This window comes from Carassius carassius, chromosome 14 (genome assembly GCF_963082965.1).
Source record: "Carassius carassius chromosome 14, fCarCar2.1, whole genome shotgun sequence".
NCBI lineage: Eukaryota > Metazoa > Chordata > Actinopteri > Cypriniformes > Cyprinidae > Carassius > Carassius carassius.
This window is the reverse complement of record NC_081768.1, coordinates 20,002,431-20,027,409: the sequence shown is the minus strand read 5'-3', so window position 1 is coordinate 20,027,409 and position 24,979 is coordinate 20,002,431. Positions and strand designations below refer to the sequence as shown.

Below are 24,979 nucleotides of genomic sequence, written 5' to 3'. Positions count from 1 at the left end.
AGGACACAACAGTAGAGCGCAACATGTCATATTAGTCTAAGAACTGCGCCCCACTGGAGGAAAACGTAATCGGCGACAAGACCATTCATGATTTTTAACCACGTCAAAGGATTATTTCACCACCCTATGTGAATCTGAGGAGGAGGAGCTATATTAAGAAACTACATTTTATTGGTCTATGTCAGAGGTTTTCCTAACCTTCCTTTTGTTTGAGAAATGATTCAGCCTAACTTGAAATACCCTGACATCTACAACTATCTGTGTCCTAAAAGCTTGATTTTTGGGGGGTCGACAATTTATAAAAACATTTCTGGATTTTTTTAGCTTGTTTACTGTACACCTTGTCACATATCAGCTTTTAGGCATTGCTCTGTTTTTTGTTATAAGTCAGAAATGACAAGGAGGCAGCTTCCCGCACAGTACTTGGGTTCAAAGAGACAGGCAGTCAACGTCCTTGAGCAGAAGAAAGCTCTTCTGCACTGCAAGGTCAGCTAATTTCATAAAAAGCCTCCTTAATCACAGAGCTGCATGCTGGAATATTCATGAAGTCCTTTCATCACTGTTGTGCTTACAAATGTTTGTTCACAACGCTAAGTATCTGCTCCACTGGCAGGCTGAATGCAGTAATCCAGACTGCATCCACAAATGCACAGCTCTAAAAGTTGGATGGTGACAACATTTGACTGCAGAGTTCAAGGGGAGCTGCTCTAACGTGAGGCTCGGCTTTGTATCTGGCCGCTCATCACCCATGATTAAAAGCAGTGGCACTGCTGTCCAGGAGAGCTAGAGTAATATTTAAGCTGGCTGTTGCCATGTGCTCTTGGCCATTGAGGGAATCTCTCTCTGTTCTGATTGATTTCACTGTGTTTGATGTGGCAGAGAGCTCATTTGCTCAGCTGGAGAAGAGTATAGGACATCATGTTTTCTGTGCCGTAACACAGTGTGGCCCTTTTCGGTCCCAGCTTTCAAAATGACCTCATTCTTTAGCATCACTCATTTTTGTGCTGCAGGGATGATTTTACTCACCACAGAGAGGTGGTGGAGATGTAGTGGACCATCTGAATAAAGGGCAGGGGGTCTGAGGAGGCTCCACATTTGCTGCACACACACTAAATGAGAACAAACAAACAATACCTGTTCAATAATCTTTTCTATACAAACGGACAGAGTGGTAAACATTATTTTATATAAAAAACTTGGTGAATTAGGGTTCCCACACTTTCCGACACAACACAAATTAATTAATTAACAACTGATGGAATTAATTTCTATTATTTTCATATGACTTTCCCATGACATATATGAACTTTAACCATCTGATGATGTTTAAAAGTGAGCACAAATATATACAAATACATTTTTGTGCATGATACATCAATGCATGCTATTATAAAAGAGAAATGATCAAGGTTTATTTATAAAAAATATAAAAAACATTAAAAAACATACGTGCCACGTATCCCAAACCATACACCGTTTTTCTATCACCAAATATTGGGTGTTATACAGAAATACATTCTAGTAAATGCTTTATCAATGGAATTCATAGTGCCATCAAAAAATATTGCTCCTTGTTTATAAAGAGGCTTTACCTGTTCAAAGAGTGTCATGGCAAACTTCTGGTGAGGGATGCAGTGTTTGGCTGTGCAGATGTCCTCCTTGGTCTCATCAGAGATGTGAAAGTGGATCCTCATGAGGATATTCTCCTGTTTGAGAGACTTATTGCTTAATTATTACCAATAAGTGTGTTTGAATCAAAATCTCACTGAAGAGAAACAGCATACATCTGTCCTGCATGTCTCATGTTAATTGATTCTCATTGTCTAGTGGGTGTTTACAGAGTCTGTGAATAACAGCATGCTCAGCTCTTTTGGCTGAGGGATCTAGTTGAGAATGCTGGGTTGGGGGAAGGCTTGTGTTCTATAGGGAGATGCTGAAAGTTCACAAAGCAACTGCCCTTCACCAATGCCTCCAGTCTTGCATGACCAGACAACAATAGCGGTTAAGGGGGATGAACATTTGCAGTTTTTTGTGGCAGTTCTTACTGGTCAGCACATTATATGATGTTGCTTAACCAGCAGTAGAAAGAAGTTGCGACAGGGAGCCATTCTTTATCTTACATGTTATAATGCTATGGCCTTTAAAATGAGCCATTAGGAGAAGATTAATCACAGCAAAAATAGGATGTGTGTCTATGAGATTACGGAGTCAAACAAAAAGGTTTAAATTTCAGTGCTATCAAGCATCCTGCCAAGAGACAAGAGATAAAACTGAAATGCAACCAAAAAAAGACAGGGACAGACCGATACAGGGCCGAGAAAATATCAAACACCTTCCTGCTACTTTGTGGACTCAAGAGCTGAGCTAACAATGTTCACAAGAAATAAATGCACAATTTCCTCTTCAAGAAAATCTACCTCTTGAGCAGAGAGTCTAATTTGGCATGTGAAAGAATACTAAAGTGTATGGAAATAGAAAGGACATGGAGGAGAACAGCAGGAAAGCCTGAATGTGCTATGGGGAGGAAAGCTAAAGGGCGATGGCGAAGAGTCAAGAGCCCTTACGAAGCACTCAGCGGCGTCGTCCATAATGCCGAGCTGGAATCGCTGCTCATCCTGGAAGGTTTTGGCCAGAGCGCAGCGGAGAGCATCAGAGGGCAGCACCTTCTCACTGCTAAACTGGAACTGCGCAAAAATGCTCTAAAAAAACAACCACAGCTTTCGATTAACATTACAGAAAACATCAACACCAGCTCATCACACAACTTCTTTCAAAAATTGTACCTTTATAGAACAGTTTGTCACCCTATATCAAGTTACAAACTCTTGTATAAAGATTTAAAATCTCTTTCGAATGTGATAAGAGAAAATGAATATGATGTTAATCATTAAATTTGTTTTGTTAACGTAGCCAATAAACACAACTTCTTTTTTATATATAAAAAAAGTAGCATGACAAGCAAAGATGTTTTTAAAAGTAATACAGATGATATGACGTGGACTTTCATTTTTGGGTGAACTATCCTATTAAAAGCAGTATTTTTTTCCCCCTCTCAAACCACATTTAAACAGCATAATGAAATGTCTCCTGGTATACTCGAACACATCCAAGATTTCAAATGCTGTAAAGCAAGACATGTCTGTCTGCAAGACTTTGCTGTAAGACTGCTGAAATAAGAAACTCCTCAGTAAACTGAGTTATTACAGGATTCAATTTTTTACTTTGAAGGCTGAAAACTCTGAGAGGTAGGAAAGGCACAGCACTTGTGTCACTGCCCCTGAAACATACTGGAATAAAGTCAGAAAGACACAGACAGCTGAATACAGAGGCAGTACCAGACCCATGAGAGCGTGCGGACAGGCTGACAGACATATTGTCCCAGTCCTGTGTGTGAGAGCAGACAGGCAGCCCCCTACTGCGCTGGCACAGGGCTCAGGAGAGAGATCTCTAATTTCCAGCTGAGTTATAGAACTTTTGATGGAAAGCGCCAATGGCAATCCTGAACATTAGAGGGAAACTAATATAAGATGAGTGTAAGGGAGGGACTGAAAAGAAACAAAATGGAAAAATAAATGGCACAGCAAGAGCTGAATACACGCAACACTGCTTGCCACGTAGCTATAGTTAAACACAGGAGCTAGTTTTTTATGCATATCTATTCCTTCAATGTCATATATTTGATGTTTTTATAGTACGTCAACATACATACAATGGTCTGCCAATCCTTTGAAGCAGACAAAATTAAAAAAAAATTATAATAATTTTATTTATATATATATATATATATATATATATAAGATTAAACAAAAGATGAAACAAGTTCAGAAGTGTGATGGAGTTGCTGTTTATTATTTATTAGCACAAAAAAAGTTTTGGTGACCACTGACTTAAGAGATATTTTGAGAGAGAGAGAGAGAGAGAGAAAGAGATTAATGTTCCACAGAAGAAAGAAATTCAAAGAGGTTTGGAACACATGAGAGTGAGTAAATGATAGCAAAATTTTCATCTGTGGAAGAACTATGCCTTTAAACTAAAAATGTACTTTTATCTGTAAATAAAGTGGGTCAAGCCAATTATATCTGCTTCTACAATTAAAGTTCACTATTTAATATTTGATAACATTTCAGAATCTTGAAGCAAATACAGATGGCAGAAACCCATTAGCTTTCATATAAAAAGGGAAAGTACTGAATTAGAAAAGCTATAATGGAGAAGAGATCTCTGTCAACTCCATGAATTTAATGCATCATGAATAAAGTCAAACCCTGATGGGCTCAGTGTTTTACCTTCAGAGCGCAGAAGATGCAGGAGTCCTCCATACACTTATGTGTGGTGAGCTGCCGGAAACTTCGCCGGAAGATATCCAGATGCCAGAGAACCTATAAGAAAAATGTGCAATTAGACATAAGAAATGTTTACATCGTCCTCTGATGTTTAATGCTGCCTGCGCATGATATGAGAGTGCCTGAAAGGCTGAGAAACGGTTGAATCAAGCATCAGACACTCAACACACCTTCTAAAATCCCTGAGAAGCTCTAGTCATCAAAAATGCATCAGGCTCAAAAAGCACTTGCACTGCCTGCAGTTGACTTTCCACCTCTTCCTAAGTGTCTCTCTCAGAAGGGCAAAACATCTAAAGAAGACAAGTCGGGTCGGAGATGGAGGTTGAGCGAGTTGTATCTGACGCTGACCGACTCCTTTCCTCAACAATCTCCTTAATCCAGCTTTCTTGACACCCCGTAATACAATCTCAATAGCATGAAAGAAGCAATTATGTCTCACCAATCAGGCGTCAAAGATCTGATAAGCCTTTGTGCTCTGTCCAAGAGTTTGAAGAAACGGAAGCAGGTTAACAAGCAGAGGAAAGTCTGATAGTAAGATGAAGCTATGAGCGTGTTTCCTAGCTTTAGACTTTCCTCTTGAGGAATGTATGCGTCTCCAGGTGAAGCATGATGCAGAATGTCAGCACAACAAACAAAGACCTGCTAGCTTCCTGCTGGGCAGCTCACATGCACGCACAGACACACAATCATGCACACCTCCCATCTGGCTGTGCCTGGGAGGCTGTGGAGGTCGTGCTGACCCCACCTGCCTGCCATGAGCGGGGACTTTGTGTGCCATGGCCCCGATGCTCGCCCAGCAGATCTACACGCTTGCATGCTGAATTATTGAGAGAGCTGTCAGTCCCACTTAACACAACTTAGTTACCCAAATGAATCCGCTGTCTAACTTTACCTTCACAGATGCCTTAATCACTCTAATAGTGATAAAGTCTGTCAATGAACTTCAGAAGTTGGCTGGCCTGTAAATCAAAACATTTAAGAGACCTGCTTCTGTTTCAGTCAGAAGTCTTAAGCAGTGCTGTCCATTTGGCTTACTTTGAACCCCTTTAAAATCCATAGTGCTGACAGAATCATTTTCAGAGAGTAATTTCACAAATCAGAGACACAAAGTAGAAAACATCTGCGGTTGGGGCTGTGCGTGTGTCTCTGTACAATAAAACTTAATAGTACTCAACAGCATTGATCTCTCATGCCATTACGATCACCCTGTATGACCTGCTGACGCTCTTTGCATGGCAAGTGAAACTGTAAGGGAATAAAATGTATGAAATGCAATACTGTATTTGTTAAACACAAGACCTTGTATGTAAATATTTCCTCAGGGCACGAAAATGTGCATCAGAGGACTTAAACAACGCTCATCACAAGTCATCACAGTCAAACTCAATATTTTTGTTTGCAATGCGAACCACATGGTCTTAGAAAAAACTGGTTTTACTTGAAGCCTTGCCAAGCAGTGCTTTTGGGCTATTATATCTAAACTAAAAAAAAATTTCATGATTAAAAAAAAAAAAAAAAAAAAAAGACACTAACTGCTCTGTAGAAGAAAGAAATGGTGCGATTTGTGACCAAAAACCTTAAATACAATAACATACAAAGACATTTTCAGGAGTTTCCTACAATAACCATTGTTTTTGAAACAAAGTTCTGGTCTCCAGGTGCAAGTACGCAGGTCTGCAAATACGCAGGAACATTCTGAGCCAGTGGCCATGGACTAGCTAGTGTGTCCATGTCTCAAGCGGTCAACATCAGGGCACAGTGTCCCCTTCTATTGATTTGACGTCACTGATTTGACACTTAAGTTCTGGGAGCTCTTGTCATGCCACTGAGTTTGCCTCTGAGAATGTCGAACAACAAAAACCTGCTTGTCATTTTTTTTATTTTTTATCTGGAACTGTCCAGTAGAGTTTGTATAGGATGGGACTGGCCATATTGATGAGAAGCCTGCAGGACCTTAATGGAAATACAGGTGTTTGCTTGACAACCTAGGTCACATCTGCTCATTAAAGCGATGTTATGATTCACCGTCATCTTAAGTGGATTGTCAAATCTCTGATCTGATGCATTTTTTTAACAAACACATAAATGGCAGCAGAATCCTTCAGACAAGATCTTTATAAAATTGTCTTTTAGGAGAAGGGAAGCTGAAACTGATCAACCATGGAGTCTGTCACTGTGAAATATGTGAACCACAGTAGACCGCTGCTTGAAAGATTAGTTCAATAAGAGCGAGCAAAACTGCAAGAGTGCCCAAACTGGACACATCAGAGACAGCCCTCTGAAAAGAGGGATACCACGGCCCATTACTAATCATATTACATGCTTCAGATCCAAGGGACGGAAAGCAGACAGGAGGCAGGGCTGATGGAAAAGATAGACTGAAAATAACTATGACTGAATGAAACCGAGTTACTTCCTTTAGCTCATTAAACATTAAAAAAATGTGTGCGGTCTTGTAAAGACTTCTCTTCACGGAATATGACTATTTCACACCAAAAAGAACCAACCTGGATTTTACATTTTTCATTTTACATGTCCAAAAAGAAATTCCAGGTTGCATAAAAATATTAGTATTATAAAAGCAGCACAACTATTTTTAACATTGATAAGTCTTGAGTACCACCAAATCAGCATATTAGAATGATACTGACTTGCTACTGAAAATTCAGTTTTGTCATCACATCACAATTAACATTTCTATTAGGGCTGCAACTAACGATTATTTTGATAATCGATTAGTTGGCCGATTTTTTTTCCCCGATTAATCAGATTAAACCCCTTATTTTTTTTATTTTAATTTTACTAAAAATTACACATTCTGCCCAATTACCTTAAAACAAAAGTGCTTAATTTTTATTAGACCAACTGTCATAAGACAAAACACAAATAGTTTAGGAATCTGTCAAAATAAAAAATTATTGTAATTTTTGGACAAATAAACCTAAACAACTAAATAGTATTTATTCACATAATAACAAAAATGGCTTCCTTTGTCTTTGATAACAGCTCACATGCTTGCTGGCGTTGTTTATGTACTTTGACTAATTGGGTATCTGAATAAATAAAACACTATAAAGCACATGACAATTTTTTTTCTGCCTTTCCTTCACAGATAACAGCAATAATTATATTATAGCTTTAAAAATAGCTTACTACTGTTACTAAAAAGCTTACGCATATTGGAGGTCTAACCAATACAGAAAGCTAAAAAATTATTTTGATAATTATCAATACTGTTAGTTAAGAGCAGCAGTGACACAAACCTCACAAAATTGCATAAATTTGTTTTAATAAATGTTCAAATCAGTGTAGGCTATATAGTGAATACAGTTTAAATCTCTAGATCAAAAATGAAAACAATAAAAGATAATAAAGACAAATAAAATCACAGTAATGCTCTGCAGGAACTCGTCGCATGCACTTTGATAACAGTAAGTCTCTTCCTACTTTCATTTCTTTACCATGTCAAAAATATCCTGTCTGATATAACTTCACAGTTTCTACTCTCAATTACTCGCACTGCATGTTGACTTTTAAACCTAAATATAAAAGGTTAAACAACAGATATTTTAGCACAATGAATGTTTTTGTGCTGAATATTGAATAATGAGAATCGTTTATCGATTAGTTGTTGCAGCCCTAATTTCTATTTTAAAACCATCTTATTATAATACTTACTATTGTATTTTTCATCAAATAAATGCAGCCTGTGAACACATACACTTTGTACAAGTCGTTTAAACTCATTTTAGCTTGCAAACAAGAGATTTGAGATTTGACTAACCATGAGCCTTTTACTGAAAATGAAGATAGTGGCAAGTTGGCTAAACATTTATGAATAGCCTAAAAACTAAAATTCCTTCAGCTGCAGCTGCACTCAACAGGAAGCTGCTGATTACACATCCTGACTCTTACCTTCAGTCTCAGAATCAGCAGGAGACCAGAAGATGTCAGCTTTGAAAACCCAGGCAGTCTAGACATAACTCTCTCGCTCTCCTTCCTCCAAACTCATTTATGCTGCATCCTTGGATCTTTAATCAGGAGTTTATTGATTGCATAACAGATTTTATTGAATGGCTGTTGAGAACTATTGATTTTGGAAGGGGTTTCTGGGAAAGCTTAAACAAGGACAACTTATTCCATTATAGGGTATGTAATGCCAGAATAAAGTTTTTTTTTTCACTTCATGTGAACAGAATATAAAAAATAAGGGCTAGAGAACAATACTAGACAACTGATTTATACATTTTTTGCATATTCGTCACACTTAAAAGATTCAGATAATCAAACTAATTTTAACATTATACAAAGAAATTGCAAGTAAATATAAAATGCACATTTTAAATGATAATTTCATTTATTAAGGGAAAAAAGCTATCCAAACCTACCTGGCCCTACGTGAAAAATTAACTGCCCCCTCCTGGTAAATCGTGGTGGAACTGTGATTAACCAAATTATTTTAGAAATCGGAGTTAAATTTCACTGGCCACACCCAGGCCTGATTACTGCCAGACCACCTGAATCAAGAAATAGGGATGTCCCGATCAGGTTTTTTTGCCCTCGAGTCCGAGTCATTTGATTTTGAGTATCTGCCGATACCGAGTCCCGATCCGATACTTCTATAATACATTAAAAAAAGAATAAAGAAGAGCGAAAAAACAGATCCAGGATGTTCAATGAATTACATTTTGAAATATATTCAAATATAAAACAGCTATTTTAAATAGGCTAGTAAAACTATTTCAAAATTTTACTGTTTTGCTTTACTTTTGATCAAATAAATGCAGGCTTGGTAAACAGAAGAGACTTCTTTAAAAAAAAACATTAACAAGCTTACTGTTCAAAAACTTCTGACTGGTAGTATAGGCAATTAACATTTTTTCTCTTATTTTCTAGCTTTTAATTGGCTTAGAAATCTATAAATGCTGGACAATAACAAATAATAATGATTTGTTTATATACTACAAACACTGTTTATCACTTAAGGCAGAATAGTTTCTATACTGTAATAAATGCTATGTCAATCAGCACTGCATTGTTCATATACTTTATTTATCACCTGCTGGAGATGACTTGAAAAACAATTTATTGTCTTGTTCGTATATTAATGTCTTCGTGTTTGCATATGTTTCTGTTTTCCTGTGAGCACCACAGCGATAGCTAGAGGCTTTTGTCCATATTAGGAGTTTCCAGATATGACTATCAGCGTGAGAGCGCGCTCCGGCTTCTAGTATGAATGAAACACACACTGCATGAGAGTTTAGCACTCTGTGATGCTCATCTATATTTATTCACACCATCTCTTGAAAACAAAGTAATGTCATGCCGCACGCGTTGCTGTTTCTGTGTGGAGTCAAAAGGGTCTAACTCTATGCCACCGCATAACTAAAGAGGTGTTAAAAAATAATGAGAATATATATCCGAGTCCTGATCGGGAGGTAACATCCGATTCCGATCGAGTCTGAAACCACGCGATCGGGCCCGATTTCCGATCACGAGATCGGATCTGGACATCCCTATCAAGAAATGACTTAAATAGAACCTGTCTGACAAACTGAAGCATACTTGAAGAGCTACACTTAATGTCACAATATAAAAAAAAATTCAAGAACAGACAAGAAATAAAATAGTTGACGTATCAGTCTGGAAAGGGTTCTAAAGCCATTTCTAAGGCTTTGGGACTCCAGCGAACCACAGTCAGAGCCATTTTCCACAAATGGAGAAAACTTGTAACAGTGTTGAACCTTCCCAGGAGTTGCTGGTCTACCAAAATTACTCCAAGAGCACAACAACGTCTCATACAGGAGGTCATAAAAGAACTCAGAAAAACATCAAAAGAACTACAGGCCTCACTTGCCTAAATTACAATCAGTGTTCATGATTTAAAAATAAAAAAAAGACAAAAATGGCATCCATGGGAGGGTTCCCAGGCAAAAACCACAGCTGACCAAAAAGAACACAAAGGCTCGTCTCACATTTGCCATAAAATATCTTTATTATCCCCAAAACTTTTGTTTTGTATATTAATATTCTGTGGACTGATGAGACAAAAGATGAACTTTTGGGAGGTGTGTGTCCCATTACATCTGGCATAAAAACCAACATCATACCAACCGTCAAACATGGTGGTGGCAGTTGCGTGACGGCTGCTTCACGTTTTCTTGTCTTTACACACCAAAATCATGCCTGACGCGGTGCTGGCGCGCTGCTGCTACTGTAGGTGACATAGAGGGAGACCGCCGTGGCGCCGACAGACCAGGATCTTGTCTTCACTACAACAATATCTATACTTAATGTTGAGCATAAATATAAAGCCTACTGATAAAGGACACCGTCAACAGTATTGACGTATAGACAGGTATAATATGCCAGTGTGTCACCGGCCTGAGGTTTTCAAAAGGCATCACTCGAGTGTGAACATCACTACAACTAGGAAAAAAACGATTGTAATTCAAACGCAGCTCCCGTGGGCATTTAAACAGACCTTTGCTCTTAATTCTGATCGGTCCAACGCAATAAATTCTGAGCAGGTCTAAAAACTGGAACTGTTCATGCTGCACTTTACACTTTGGAAAAGTTATATATATTTTTTAAATATGAGCAGGCCTACAAGCTGGGATTGGTAATGCTGCACTGTAATCATAGTTATTTATTTATATTTTTCATTATATTTTATTATATGATATTGGTTTGAGACAGAGTATTTTATTTAGTGGAGAACTTTGCAGCAGTATTTTATTTCTTATTCTTTTTTTATTTTATATATATTTTATTAAAAAGTATTTAAAAAAAAAAGTGTAAACAAATTGTTAAAAAAAGTTTATAGTAATAAACAACCTGCAGTATAATGTTTGCATTTCTTTCCCTTACTGTCCCGAAAATGAACCGAACCGTGACTTTAAAACCGAGGTACGTACCGAACCGTGATTTTTGTGTACTGTTACACCCCTACTTGCCATAATTGATGGAAGCATGAATTCTGCACTCTATCAGAAAATCCTGAAGGAGAATGTCCGGCCATCAGTTTGAGCAAGCACACTCGGGTTATATGCAGCAGGACAAATAATCCCAAACACACCAGCAAGTCCACCTCTGAATGGCTCAAGGAAAACAAAATTAAGGTTTTGGAGTGGCCAAGTCAAAGTCCAGACTCAAATCCAATTAAGATGCTGTGGCATGATCTTAAACAGTCCATTCATGCTCAAAAACCATCCAATGTGGCTGAATTAAAAACAAAAGAGAAGTGGGCCAGAATTTCTCCACAGCAATGTGAAAGATTCATTGCCAGTTATTGCAAATTCTTGATTGCAGTTGCTGCTGCAAAGTGTGACACAACCAGTTATAAGATTTAGAGGGCAATTACTTTTTCATGTAGTGCCAGGCAGGTTTGGGCAGCTTTTTCCCCTTAATAAATGAAATCATTATTTAAAATAATTTTTGTAAAAATTTATTTTGTATTTACTCGTGTTATCTTTGTGTAACATTAAACAATTTTGAAGATCCAAATCATTCAAGTGTGACATGCAAAAAATAAAATAAAATCACAAGACGGTATATTATCGTTTGTGAAGACATCATAGCCAAATTAACTCAAATTAGCTTTGAGTTTATTGTCTTGCCATATTATTATGCTTCATAGCAACAGACAATCCAGCCGCGACGCTCCCTCAAACACCCAACCCCCCGAACCAGCCATAACTGACTCTAATTTGTAGCCTTAGACATATTATCAGCCAGCTAAGCCCCTTTATTTCCATATAGCTGATTATACAGTAATCCAAAAATAGAGGGTAAGTAATGGCAGGTTGCTCTGCAGGGTAATTACCGGCCAGGACAGTGTGCGTCTGACAGTTGTTTGTGGGGTCTAGTGCTGACAGTGCTTGAATCATCACTAAATCTAATGCAGGCTCCACTGAGCAGCACAATGGATAAAAGGCACAGCAGTTTCTGTCTAACAGCATTCATGCGTGAGGAGAGCAACGAGTAAAGAGTCAGTGCACCGTTCCTACTGCTGCCATATGCATCTAGCCGCTTGACTTGTTGCTTCAAATGGCTAATCACAAAAGGAGGTGGGTGCAATTTCTGCCCACGAGAGCAACCATCTGTTGAGGTCATGCGTTGCATGAGTCATTAATTAATGAGAGCGTTTGCACAATATTTATCCTCACAGACTACAAGTAGAGCCTAACGGTTGATGAAAACACAGCAGCAAACTCATGTGGGGTCCTCAAAGTGTGAGTCCAAACTGAGATACATCTCTAAGAGCACCAAATAAAGGTCTTGTTTAACTAAGACACCGTTTGTACATTTCAGAAAGACAATAATCGTATTTCTGAATTATAAATGTAACATGTAAGATGTGTTTAAAGCATGAACATATGTAGTCCTACCTGGAGAGCGCTGTTCAGGAAGCAGCTGTTCTGTCCCGGCTCATTGATGAGCCCTTTGCTGGGGGCGATTGATGTCATGGTTCGTGGGGTGAATATACCCTGTAAGCCACTGCTGCCAGATGCAAAGTAGTTTCTTTTCCATGACATGGTGGAGAAAATCAATATCGCTTGAAACCCAAGTTCATCTTTCCAAAGTTGAGGGGAAATGCATTAGCATTGTATTCAAAAGATGTAAGAAGAGATTAGAGAATAGTTTTAAAAAAATATTAGTTCTGGGAAAATGTTTATCCAAGGGTGCTGGCTTCTTGTTGTCATCTTGCATCAGACAGAAAAAGCAAATGCCGTCTCTCGGCCTTGTTAACTGCTCTCTAGGATTTGGTTGTGGAATTTCACACAGCTATACTCAGCATTCTGGGTTGTGGGAGGTGTGGTGATCTTCACTACAGCCCTTAAACAGAAGCAACAGAGTGCAGATTGATGGCAAGTGTCTCGTCCTGTTGTAAATAAGTGTGAATCTTCACAACACTGTGCATCTGGAAAAATAAAGAGAAATAAATGTTAACAATATTATCTCCTTACACTCATTTCAATTTAAAGTTCAAGCAATTTTCACACTGTGATTTGCAGCAGCAAAGTGACCTCAAAAGTCATTCATTTCCAATGAGTTGCTGATTTTCAGTGGATCACAGAAAGTTTTACTTCATGCAAATGCGCAGTGAATCGATGCATCAATGTCTAAAAGGAGTGAATACACTGGAGCACATATCATCTCTGAAATACTGTAGTCTAGCACAGACAAGATGGATGAGAAGTTAATGTTATAGTGTCTGATCTCCCTATTGATTTATGATTACATCACAATGCAATCTGTCTGCTTACAGTACATATAGGGATATAATAAAATGATGCAAATATATAACAAATTAGATCCATATATTACATAGACACAATAAATGGAACTTTTTTTTTTTAGCAAGACGACGAATTGCTTGTTGGAATAAAATGACATTTTTTCTCTCATTTGATTTTCAAAAGCAATAGTATCACACAAATAACATTATAGAATCCAGCAGCAGGAACATCAGCAATAGATAAATGACCCTCCTAGTTGTTCTTTATAACTTATACTAAACCTAGGGCTGTGACGGTGGCTGATTTTTACCACCGCGGTAGTCATTGACGAACAACCGCCGGTGGCGCAGTGTTGAAAAAAAAAAAAAACAATGTGTTTGTGTATGTGTGTGTGTTAGTGTGTTAATCGAGCGCCAACCTCCCGCTCTCTCTCGTGAGGCCAATAAAGAAGTGAAACTGCAATTCATCGACTGGCCGCTTGAGGCTGGCTGCAAAAGGGAGTCAGCCCCATAGACTCCCCATGTTAAAATGCCCAACTTTACAGCAGGAAAAAACATGTTTACAGCCTGGTTCAAAAAATGATTTTGGTCTAAATAGCCAAATTAATTTGCTGAATGCATAAACTGTATTTTCCTGCGCTCAAATATGCCAATCTAAAGGAAACAGTGTGTTTGAGGTAATTTGTTAATTACCATAGACTTAGAATTTGCCACTATTACAGTTATTACACTTATATAAAACTTTGAATTTTGCTTGCTATAGAGTTTGTGACGTCACGTGCACTACCGCCGGTGGCAGTAGACAACCGCGGTAGCAACCGACCACCGCGGTGACGCGGTTGTCACGGCAACCGTCACAGCCCTAACTAAACCGCTAATAAAGCATTAAAAAAAATTCTGAACCATTTCATCCAATTATTTAAAAGAACCAAGTCACAAGATGGAGACTCACAAATCAGACACTACTGTGGATTTTATGCATGTTTTACCCTGCACAAGAATAATACTAACATAACTATAAAAATAAAGCTTCTCAATGACCAGGGGAACATAGGGACAGTTTGCCCAAAAATATAAATTTTATCATAATATCTTCACCCTCAAGTTGTTCTAATCCTGTATGACTTTTTTTCTGCTCCATATTTTAAAGAACACTAGGAACCAAGCAAAACTGTCCCTCCTCATTTTATGTTCCATAGTATAAAGCAAGCCATTCAGATTTGGAAAAACATGAGGGTGAATACATGATGACAGTACTTTGATGTGAGTCAAAGTAGACATTTAGTGACCAACAGCATAGGGTGGCCATATGCACCGTTCATAAAATGACACATCCCGGCCAGAAGGGTTGCACCGAATATTCGTCAACTGAAATTATTCGGGAGAAAATAGCCAAAATATATATATATATATATATATATATATATATATATATATATATATATATATATATATATATATATATATATATATATATATATACACACACACACACAGTCGTGGCCAAAAGTTTTGAGAATTACATAAATATTGAAAATTAGAAAAGTTGCTGCTTAAGTTTTTATAATAGCAATTTGCATATACTCAAGAATGTTATGAAGAGTGATCAGATGAATTGCATAGTCCTTCTTTGCCATGAAAATTAACTTAATCCCAAAAAAACCTTTCCACTGCATTTCATTGCTGTCATTAAAGGACCTGCTGAGATCATTTCAGTAATCGTCTTGTTAACTCAGGTGAGAATGTTGACGAGCACAAGGCTGGAGATCATTATGTCAGGCTGATTGGGTTAGAATGGCAGACTTGACATGTTAAAAGGAGGGTGATGCTTGAAATCATTGTTCTTCCATTGTTAACCATGGTGACCTGCAAAGAAACGCGTGCAGCCATCATTGCATTGCATAAAAATGGCTTCACAGGCAAGGATATTGTGGCTTCTAAGATTGCACCTAAATCAATAATTTATAGGATCATCAAGAACTTCAAGGAAAGAGGTTCAATTCTTGTAAAGAAGGCTTCAGGGCGTCCAAGAAAGTCCAGCAAGCGCCAGGATCGTCTCCTAAAGAGGATTCAGCTGCGGGATCGGAGTGCCACCAGTGCAGAGCTTGCTCAGGAATGGCAGCAGGCAGGTGTGAGCGCATCCGCACGCACAGTGAGGCGAAGACTTTTGGAAGATGGCCTGGTGTCAAGAAGGGCAGCAAAGAAGCCACTTCTCTCCAAAAAAAACATCAGGGACAGATTGATCTTCTGCAGAAAGTATAGTGAATGGACTGCTGAGATTGGGGCAAAGTCATATTCTCCGATGAAGCCCCTTTCCGATTGTTTGGGGCATCTGGAAAAAGGCTTGTCCGGAGAAGAAAACGTGAGCGCTACCATCAGTCCTCTGTCATGCCAACAGTAAAGCATCCTGACACCATTCATGTGTGGGGTTGCGTCTCATCCAAGGGAGTGGGCTCACTCACAATTCTGCCCAAAAACACAGCCATGAATAAAGAATGGTACCAAAACACCCTCCCAACAGCAACTTTTTCCAACAATCCAACAACAGTTTGGTGAAGAACAATGCATTTTCTAGCACGATGGAGCACCGTGCCATAAGGCAAAAGTGATAACTAAGTGGCTCTGGGACCAGAATGTTGAAATTTTGGGTCCATGGCCTGGAAACTCCCCAGATCTTAATCCCATTGAGAACTTGGTCAATCCTCGAGAGGCGGGTGGACAAACAAAAACCCACTAATTCTGACAAACTCCAAGAAGTGATTATGAAAGAATGGGTTGCTATCAGTCAGGATTTGGCCCAGAAGTTGATTGAGAGCATGCCCAGTCGAATTGCAGAGGTCCTGAAAAAGAAGGGCCAACACTGCAAATACTGACTCTTTGCATAAATGTCATGTAATTGTCGATGAAAGCCTTTGAAACGTATGAAGTGCTTGTAATTATATTTCAGTACATCACAGAAACAACTGAAACGAAGATCTAAAAGCAGTTTAGCAGCAAACTTTTTGAAAATTAATATTTATGTAATTCTCAAAACTTTTGGCCACGACTGTATATTTCGGTGTTCGGCCGAATAAGGGAAAAAGCAGAATAAAATGAACCGAACAGACTTGAGGGCAGTTTTCAAGGAATGCAAAATAAAACAAGGGAGGGAAAGATAACAGAAAGAAAAACAAAGCCCACAGACAAAAGCTTGACAGGAACAAAGATGACAAGAGCCGAAGTGAATGGATGAACAGAAAAAGAAAAGGAGCCGATAGAAACTGAACTGGAGAGAGAAATTCTAGTAAGATGAGTGTTTATCCAGCTGCGAGTCAGCGGCTGACCTTACACTGCTGATGTCAATGATTTCAGTGTCTGTGTTTATGGCTTTGAAACAACGCCTAAACTCGCTCTTAAAATATGCCTTGCCTGTAAACTACATGGTATAATGTCCGCTTTCATTGACATTAGTCTTTGGGACAGATTTGTCAAGTGATGAGTGGGAAAGCTAACTGACAGCTCTTTCCAGATAATGCAGACCTCATTGGGCCATGCAAACAAGCCAAGCACTGTTGAAAGTGACACAAAGCAGGTGTTTACACTGTTTGGGGAAATCACCCAAAAACTGCTTACTTCGATGTCTCTGCACATTAAATTAGTATAGTAGAAAACACCTCAACTCTGAAGCAACACTTATGGTGGGTTCTTCATCCCAGTTAGACTGTACTGTGCCTCTGCTTGGTCAGAAGGGGGTGAAGTAGGTGGAATGGCAGATTATCCGATCAGACGGTGGATTATCCTGTCTGGCAGAAAACAGAACTAGTAGTGTCTACTGTAAAGTTCTCATTAGCTTCCAGACAGTGGCTAAGACGGTCTTGCTGGGCCCTGTAGTAATATCTTGTAAACATGGTTTTGGTGATCCAGAAGCTGATAATCAAGCATGTCTCGAAGATTCACTCAACATTTGCGTCTGACGCCAGAGTTGAAAAATGTGAACTTTGGCGGGAATTCGTGCCGCGTTAACCAATCAGGAGCCTGCTTGCTGCTGTGGTGGCAGGCCCGCCCGGAGTCACTCATTCAACATGGAGGAATGACTGATATTGTCAGTGAGCATTCACCCGGAGCTATATGACAAGTTCCTATTTCTAGAGAGACAGGAATAAAAAGGAAGCGTGTCAGTGAGGAGATTGGGTAACCTGGCAAGTTGTAAATACACATTTTACTTTTGAGTCACGTAAATGTTTATCGACCTGCGGCCTTCCTGACATTTTTTACTACTATTTCCCCCCTAATATACAGCTACTTTTCACTAACAAGATAAAGTTTTATTTAGCGCTAACTCTCTCGATGAATGCTCGATCAACATCAGCCATCTTGAAAACAGACAACCGCCTTGCACTTGCCCCTCCCACAAGAAGCGGATTTCGCCTCGGACACGCATCAATTTCGCTTCAAACGCTTGCTTTTTACACTATTTCACTCTAAACACGCGAATGCATTCAAAATGTTCAAGTGGCAAACTAGACGCAAATTTGACGGTCTATTCGCATTTGGTGTGAACGCAGCATTAGTCCTCCTTTCCGTTCTTTTAATCGCTTTATGTATACGTCGACTTTTCATTCCCAGTATTGCAAAAAATCGTGAGACACAATAACAACACAGCTCCGATCACAGCGTCCTCCATCTTCCTGTTGTTAACATTATTCTTCTTTGTTTCTGCTGTTGAACGCCGTGCTCCTAGTACACACTGTCGGTATGAATTCAACCCTTTAAATGGTACTGGGAAGTAGTTTGCACAAAACCATCCTAGTACAGTCGTGGCCAAAAGTTTTGAGTGAAATATAATTACAAGCACTTCATACGTTTCAAAGGCTTTCATCGACAATTACATTTATGCAAAGAGTCAGTATTTGCAGTGTTGGCCCTTCTTTTTCAGGACCTCTGCAATTCGACTGGGCATGCTTTCAATCAACTTCTGGGCCAAATCCTGACTGATAGCAACCCATTCTTTCAAAATAACTTCTTGGAGTTTGTCAGAATTAGTGGGTTTTTGTTTGTCCACCCGCCTCTTGTGGATTGACCACAAGTTCTCAATGGGATTAAGATCTGGGGAGTTTCCAGGCCATGGACTCAAAATTTCAACATTCTGGTCCCCGAGCCACTTAGTTATCACTTTTGCCTTATGGCACGGTGCTCCATCGTGCTGCAAAATGCATTGTTCTTCACCAAACTGTTGTTGGATTGTTGGAAGAAGTTGCTGTTGGAGGGTGTTTTGGTACCATTCTTTATTCATGGCTGTGTTTTGGGGCAGAATTGTGAGTGAGCCCACTCCCTTGGATGAGAAGCAACCCCACACATGAATGGTGTCAGGATGCTTTACTGTTGGCATGACACAGGACTGATGGTAGCGCTGACCTTTTCTTCTCCGGACAAGCCTTTTTCCAGATGCCCCAAACAATCGGAAAGGGGCTTCATCGGAGAATATGACTTTGCCCCAGTCCTCAGCAGTCCATTCACTATACTTTCTGCAGAAGATCAATCTGTCCCTGATGTTTTTTTTGGAGATAAGTGGCTTCTTTGCTGCCCTTCTTGACACCAGGCCATCTTCCAAAAGTCTTCGCCTCACTGTGCGTGCGGATGCGCTCACACCTGCCTGCTGCCATTCCTGAGCAAGCTCTGCACTGGTGGCACTCCGATCCCGCAGCTGAATCCTCTTTAGGAGACGATCCTGGCGCTTGCTGGACTTTCTTGGACGCCCTGAAGCCTTCTTTACAAGAACTGAACCTCTTTCCTTGAAGTTCTTGATGATCCTATAAATTGTTGATTTAGGTGCAATATTAGTAGCCACAATATCCTTGCCTGTGAAGCCATTTTTATGCAACGCAATGATGGCTGCACGCGTTTCTTTGCAGGTCACCATGGTTAACAATGGAAGAACAATGATTTCAAGCATCACCCTCCTTTTAACATGTCAAGTCTGCCATTCTAACCCAATCAGCCTGACATAATGATCTCCAGCCTTGTGCTCGTCAACATTCTCTCCTGAGTTAACAAGACGATTACTGAAATGATCTCAGCAGGTCCTTTAATGACAGCAATGAAATGCAGTGGAAAGGTTTTTTTGGGATTAAGTTAATTTTCATGGCAAAGAAGGAGTATGTAATTCATCTGATCACTCTTCATAACATTCTGGAGTATATGCAAATTGCTATTATAAAAACTTAAGCAGCAACTTTTCCAATTTCCAATATTTATGTAATTCTCAAAACCTTTGGCCATGACTGTACTTTAGAACTGTACATTATAGTGTTTTCAAAAGACCCGGTACTTCGGTTCCAAGTCGGTACTAAAAAAATTTAAATGTCATTGTAATAGGTTTCATTAAGTACTGGTGGTACCGAGTACCCGGTCAACCCGGTTCGTGATGCATACAGCACTATGATTTCCACGAAGCAGAAAACGCGGACGGAATCTCAAAATTTAGTCATGAAAATGAAACTTACATTTTAATATGGACAGTCACGGAATTTGTCAAAGTTAGCATAAATTAATCAAATCAAATCTCCATATGGACCAGTATCTGTAAATGTTAAGCCGCAAAAGTTGGTGGCAATATGAATCCTGCATGTTCTGCGTATCTCTGTGTGAATGAATGAATGGCAGAGATGTGCGGGTTTGTTTACTACATAGACTGAAGCGCGTGGAGCTTGCAGTAATTTCAGCATCTGCCGTCTCAATGAGGACATAAATACATCAACAACATCAACAGAACTGTTCTGATTACTTCACAAGCATTTTACCATTTCATTTGAGTAAAACCAGTGTCAATTTAAAGATATTCATGGCAACCCGTCAAAATAAGTTCATTTTTACATAAAGGCATTGTGCTAGAAATATTACTATTATTTAGTAGAATGTATGTGATACTGCTACTACTGTTGAAATTTTTTACTTTTTAAAGAAATAAATCACACAATATTTCTTCCATGTTTTAATTTTAATAGCAAAAATCCCCTTTATTTACCAAAAAATAAAATGTGTATAATTTCGTTAATTAAAGGCCAAATTAAATTTGGGTGAAACTTGTTTACTGTTTTTCATAATTATATTACTTATAGAAAAGCTTTAAACACAATTGTAAATAAGTATAAAGAATGGCATTGGTTTTATTTTTAGTGATAAAAAGGACATTTTCAGGGGGAGGAGTATTGTTTTTTTGTGATTCTCTGTTTTACTTCTCACACGTTTAGCCTGGGATTCATCCTAGTAAAATACTGAGTAATGTGTGTCTCCCAGTCACAGATCCGTCGTATAATATGCAAACCACAGCAACTTCTACCCAAAACAGGTGTGCAGTGTGAAAAGAATTGAACTGACAACTTAAAAATCATGTCATGTAGGCTATACCTGGCATTACTCAAAAAGTAAGGAATTTTATTTAACTAACTTAATTTAACTGTCTAACAGTAGTTTGTGCTCATTATATAGTGTCAGCTATTGCTAAGGGCCATTTCATTATGCCTTGTTGTAGTGCTGGATTATATTTTCAAGGATGTACCATTCATTCGTGCAGATCCAAAGCAAAACCAAAACAATGTTCTTCCGCAAGATGCATGCAATTTTATTTATTAACCACTAGAGGGACAAAAGTCAAATAGTGTAGTTTTTACAAATCTATCACAGTATCACCCTTCTCCATCCATGCCACCTAATTGGAGTCTGAATTTGAGGGTCAAAACACACCCTAAAGATTTCTGACAATTGCTCCCATGGCAGTTTGGATCTACTCTGTTATGCAATGTGATAGCCTATGGAAGACATCCAGCTCTTCATCCTATTGCCCAGGGCAAGCCTCTAAGCTGGCTTTAGTCCAGCATCACACATCCTCCATGGCCAAAAGGCTACAATTCAACCAGCACTCACCTCGCAGAGACAATCAATGCTGAGCAGCAAACAGCCAGAGGTCTAAAAGAACAACGATCAACCGCATCCATTGCAGATTTAATTTAATAAAATCTTTTGAAGAAATATTAGGGTCTGACATGAACTTGTGTCATGAACCATTTTCCATTTTAGGAAATGAAGGTGACAGATTCCTTGACCAAATCTAACATAAGGTTTCACATGATTATTCCTGCAATAATAGACCCTGCTGGGAACAGCGATGCCCATTTAGCCATCAGGGGTGAGAGAATTCCATCCCTCCCAGCTGCCACCTCTGACGCAGCTATCTGACATTTTCAATCCAGCAGGGCATATTTGTGCCACTAATGAAGTCTGTAATGTCTCACTGGCGAGAAGCTTTACACCTCAGTCTGACACAGACCACTTTGCCAAAACTTCACTTGAACCAAAAGTGAGAAAATATCCAACAGGGACAAAAGCTTGAGGGAAACATGTCGCCAGGCGACAGTGCGGTTGGATGGGCCTGATAGACTTGGCATCCCATTTCTATTACTGAAAGTGAATGATAAACAAGCAAGCTATCTAGCCAAAGTGTCGCTACAGTTTACTTTAGCAAAAGTGATTTAGAGGCCATTTCGTCAGAGGCTTTTTGCCATTTTATCTTTTGGATGTCAGATAAACAATGCCATTCAGACAGATGGTGCACAGGCTTGTGTGCGGCTAAAGCTATGTCTGGGATTTTCTCTGTGCAGTTAATTATTTTAATAAGACGTAACTCTACTTACGTCATCAGCCTTAACCTACTTTTAAATAGCCACTTTTGGAGTGCAAAAGGACAAGAAAACCTTGAATGTTCACACTAGCGGCACAGGCTGGTTTGCCATCTGAGAGAAGTTTAGAAGGATGACAGGTAACAGGAACAGGAACAGGCCCATCCCCGAGTAAAACAGTCTCCATCAGACGCAGACTGACATCATCCCGCAGCAGGAGCCCGGTGCTGAGGAAGCACAGGTCCAGGCTGGAGCGCAGTTATTTTCCACTAAACAGAAATAAGACAGGGTGGGTTGTGGTTGCCATGGAGACCTAGACCTGGTGCTGTTTTTGGAAGGATGAGGTGCAAGCTCATGGGGCGGTCAAGCACAAGATACAGCCAGGCACAAACAGTGTCCTTATGTTTATATGTCCTATTCCAATACTTGCATCCAAGATGACTTAAGCATTTATTTAAAATAAATGAAACAAGACATTTTTTGCTATACAAAAAAATACTGAATAAATGCATATCATTGCATGGCACAGACCAAATACCAGAGGATGAGAGGATGTGACCCATGGTTGGAGAGTTTAGTCGTTCTCCTGTAAGCATGAGCCAGTGAGCATCACTTTTGCCTGGCACAAGCAACTACATTTCCCTCGTACCATCTGTGAAGCTGTGAGGCCACCTGAATCTGGGCCAGTTCGCTAGAAACTCTCTATCAACAGTGCAGAGAGAGGCTGAGAACACAAATTCAACTATAGGTCAAATTTAGCCTATCGGTCAGAAACCAATTTGGTCACATCAGGATTGGCTCGAGTGACAAAGCTGTAGGAAACAAACATTTTTTTCAAATAATCATGAATAACACCTGAAAATAAGTTCATACATATCATCATCCAAATGCTTTGTCACTTTAACAAATCCATCTATGCCAATCTACATCCCTGCTTTACAGCGTGCAAAATGTAGGATGTCCCATAAACCCCCAGGAGCTAAGGAGCCATCAGATTCAGAAAGCTCAAAACAAGCAAAGGCAAAAAAAAAAACTGTAGGGCAGCTCTTTTCAAGTCTAGGTCAATTGTTTTTGCAGCATGTCATTCAAAGGTCAGTCAAAGAACGCCACAATGTGCAACAGTGGGGTTCTGGAAGTACAAATCCCACTGACCAATTCTCAGTAGGAGAACTGATTTTTTACAACAACTTATAGACCTTTAAAGACAGCTTTACTGTGAGCTACAATGTTGTTCATTGATGGTATATGCTTTTACTGAAGCCATCAGCCTCCATTAATTGAACTTATTTTTTAATAATCATGTTTAACAGCGAAATTCCTGGTGACTTTACTCATGATTCTGCAAATTAAAAAAAAAAACACCAATTACAGAATCAAAAGAAGCAAATTCTGCAAAAAATTCTCTAGCACCCACCTCCTCCCCTAAAGTATGGTATTGACAATAGAATTGTGTATATGTGCATATTTTTTATAATTAAATCAAATATTTAAATTAAAAAATGTTCACCATATATAGGGACAATGTCAACAAACTATAGCAGATGTAGTATCTATAGGAATATTTACCTGCATACCTAAAAGATCAAAAGTAAATCAATATATTCTTCATCAAATTCAGCACAAATAGTACAAGAACTCATGCACAGCGCTTGTCATGTTACTGTGGCATTACTATCAAGCATTTAGCTTTTTTCCCACGAGCCCTTTCTTTTGTGTGCCAAAGCCTGTTAGTATGGTCTGTTTGATTTGGAGCTGACTCGACCAAGGGTTTAGCCAGATCTCACATTAGTGCCATTAGACATGTGACTACTAGGCTAGATGCCAGTGACTCTTGAGCAGCCTACCCAACTTTTTTTTCCAGATTAAGTCTATTTGCGTTTTAAATTATGGGTGGAACTTACGGTTTGGAAGGACTGGAACAAAACATTTCAAATAATAAGGCTGATAATCCTTATCTGTCAGTTTCACTGACTGAGCTGTACATTTTCTGAATACTCTATTTTTATCCATCTGGCAAATAATGTAACTTGGTATTTTAATGTAACATTGGTATTACAAGAATATCTTTTATAAGAGCTCTTTTCAGTCCACTGTGTCATATTCTTCTGATCATTTTCCTTTTTTCCCCAATGTAACAATATGGAAAAGACAACAGATACTTCACTCTTGTGGTCTATTCTCCTGATTTAATGGACATGTCCCAAACATTAAAGTTTCATTTAAATGCACTATGAATACACTTTTTTTCTCATTTAAATGCACTATGAATACACTTTTTTTCTCACTTATTATATACACTTCTTATATCTCACCCAATTGGCATTGTTTACTGGAATGTTTCTAAAACAGTGAAATACAATGCGATGTCTGTCAGAACGGTGGAAAGCTCTTTGAAACTTCCATCAATGTTCTTGAAAATGACGTAACATTTTTCATTCACACAACATACAAGCATATTACATGATATAGACCTATTACTACAGTTATATTTCTGTGGAAAGACTTGTTTTAACTCTTTATTAACTCTTATTCATGGTCTGCTGAAAATTATTTATCAATGATTTCACACTTTTAAGGTTCCTTTTGACGATTGATGGCTGAAGGGAGTGGAGACTGTCGTCTAGTTTTCACACACCAGACCTTTAAACAAGTTCACTGGCAGTATCTGAATAGTCACAGTTTAACACGTTACTCCCATAATTCACACAAAGCATTAGGTGTGTAACGAAAAAGCATAAGGA

The 24,979-nt window shown here is 38.9% G+C and overlaps 1 protein-coding gene across 6 annotated transcripts in view; it reads right to left on the bottom strand.

The window, feature by feature from the left end:
• Positions 1-24,979, bottom strand: part of usp54a (ubiquitin specific peptidase 54a) — a 72,764-nt gene that overhangs the window by 30,812 nt on the left and 16,973 nt on the right. For all 6 annotated transcript variants that reach the window (XM_059566521.1, XM_059566524.1, XM_059566523.1 and 3 more), the window contains exons 2-6: positions 12,734-13,266; positions 4,287-4,379; positions 2,565-2,699; positions 1,593-1,706; positions 1,027-1,109 (exon numbers count right to left, since the gene is read on the bottom strand). In XM_059566521.1, coding sequence (XP_059422504.1) covers positions 1,027-1,109; positions 1,593-1,706; positions 2,565-2,699; positions 4,287-4,379; positions 12,734-12,880 — 572 coding nt within the window. In that variant the 5' untranslated portion in view covers positions 12,881-13,266. The remainder of the gene's footprint in view (positions 1-1,026; positions 1,110-1,592; positions 1,707-2,564; positions 2,700-4,286; positions 4,380-12,733; positions 13,267-24,979) is intronic.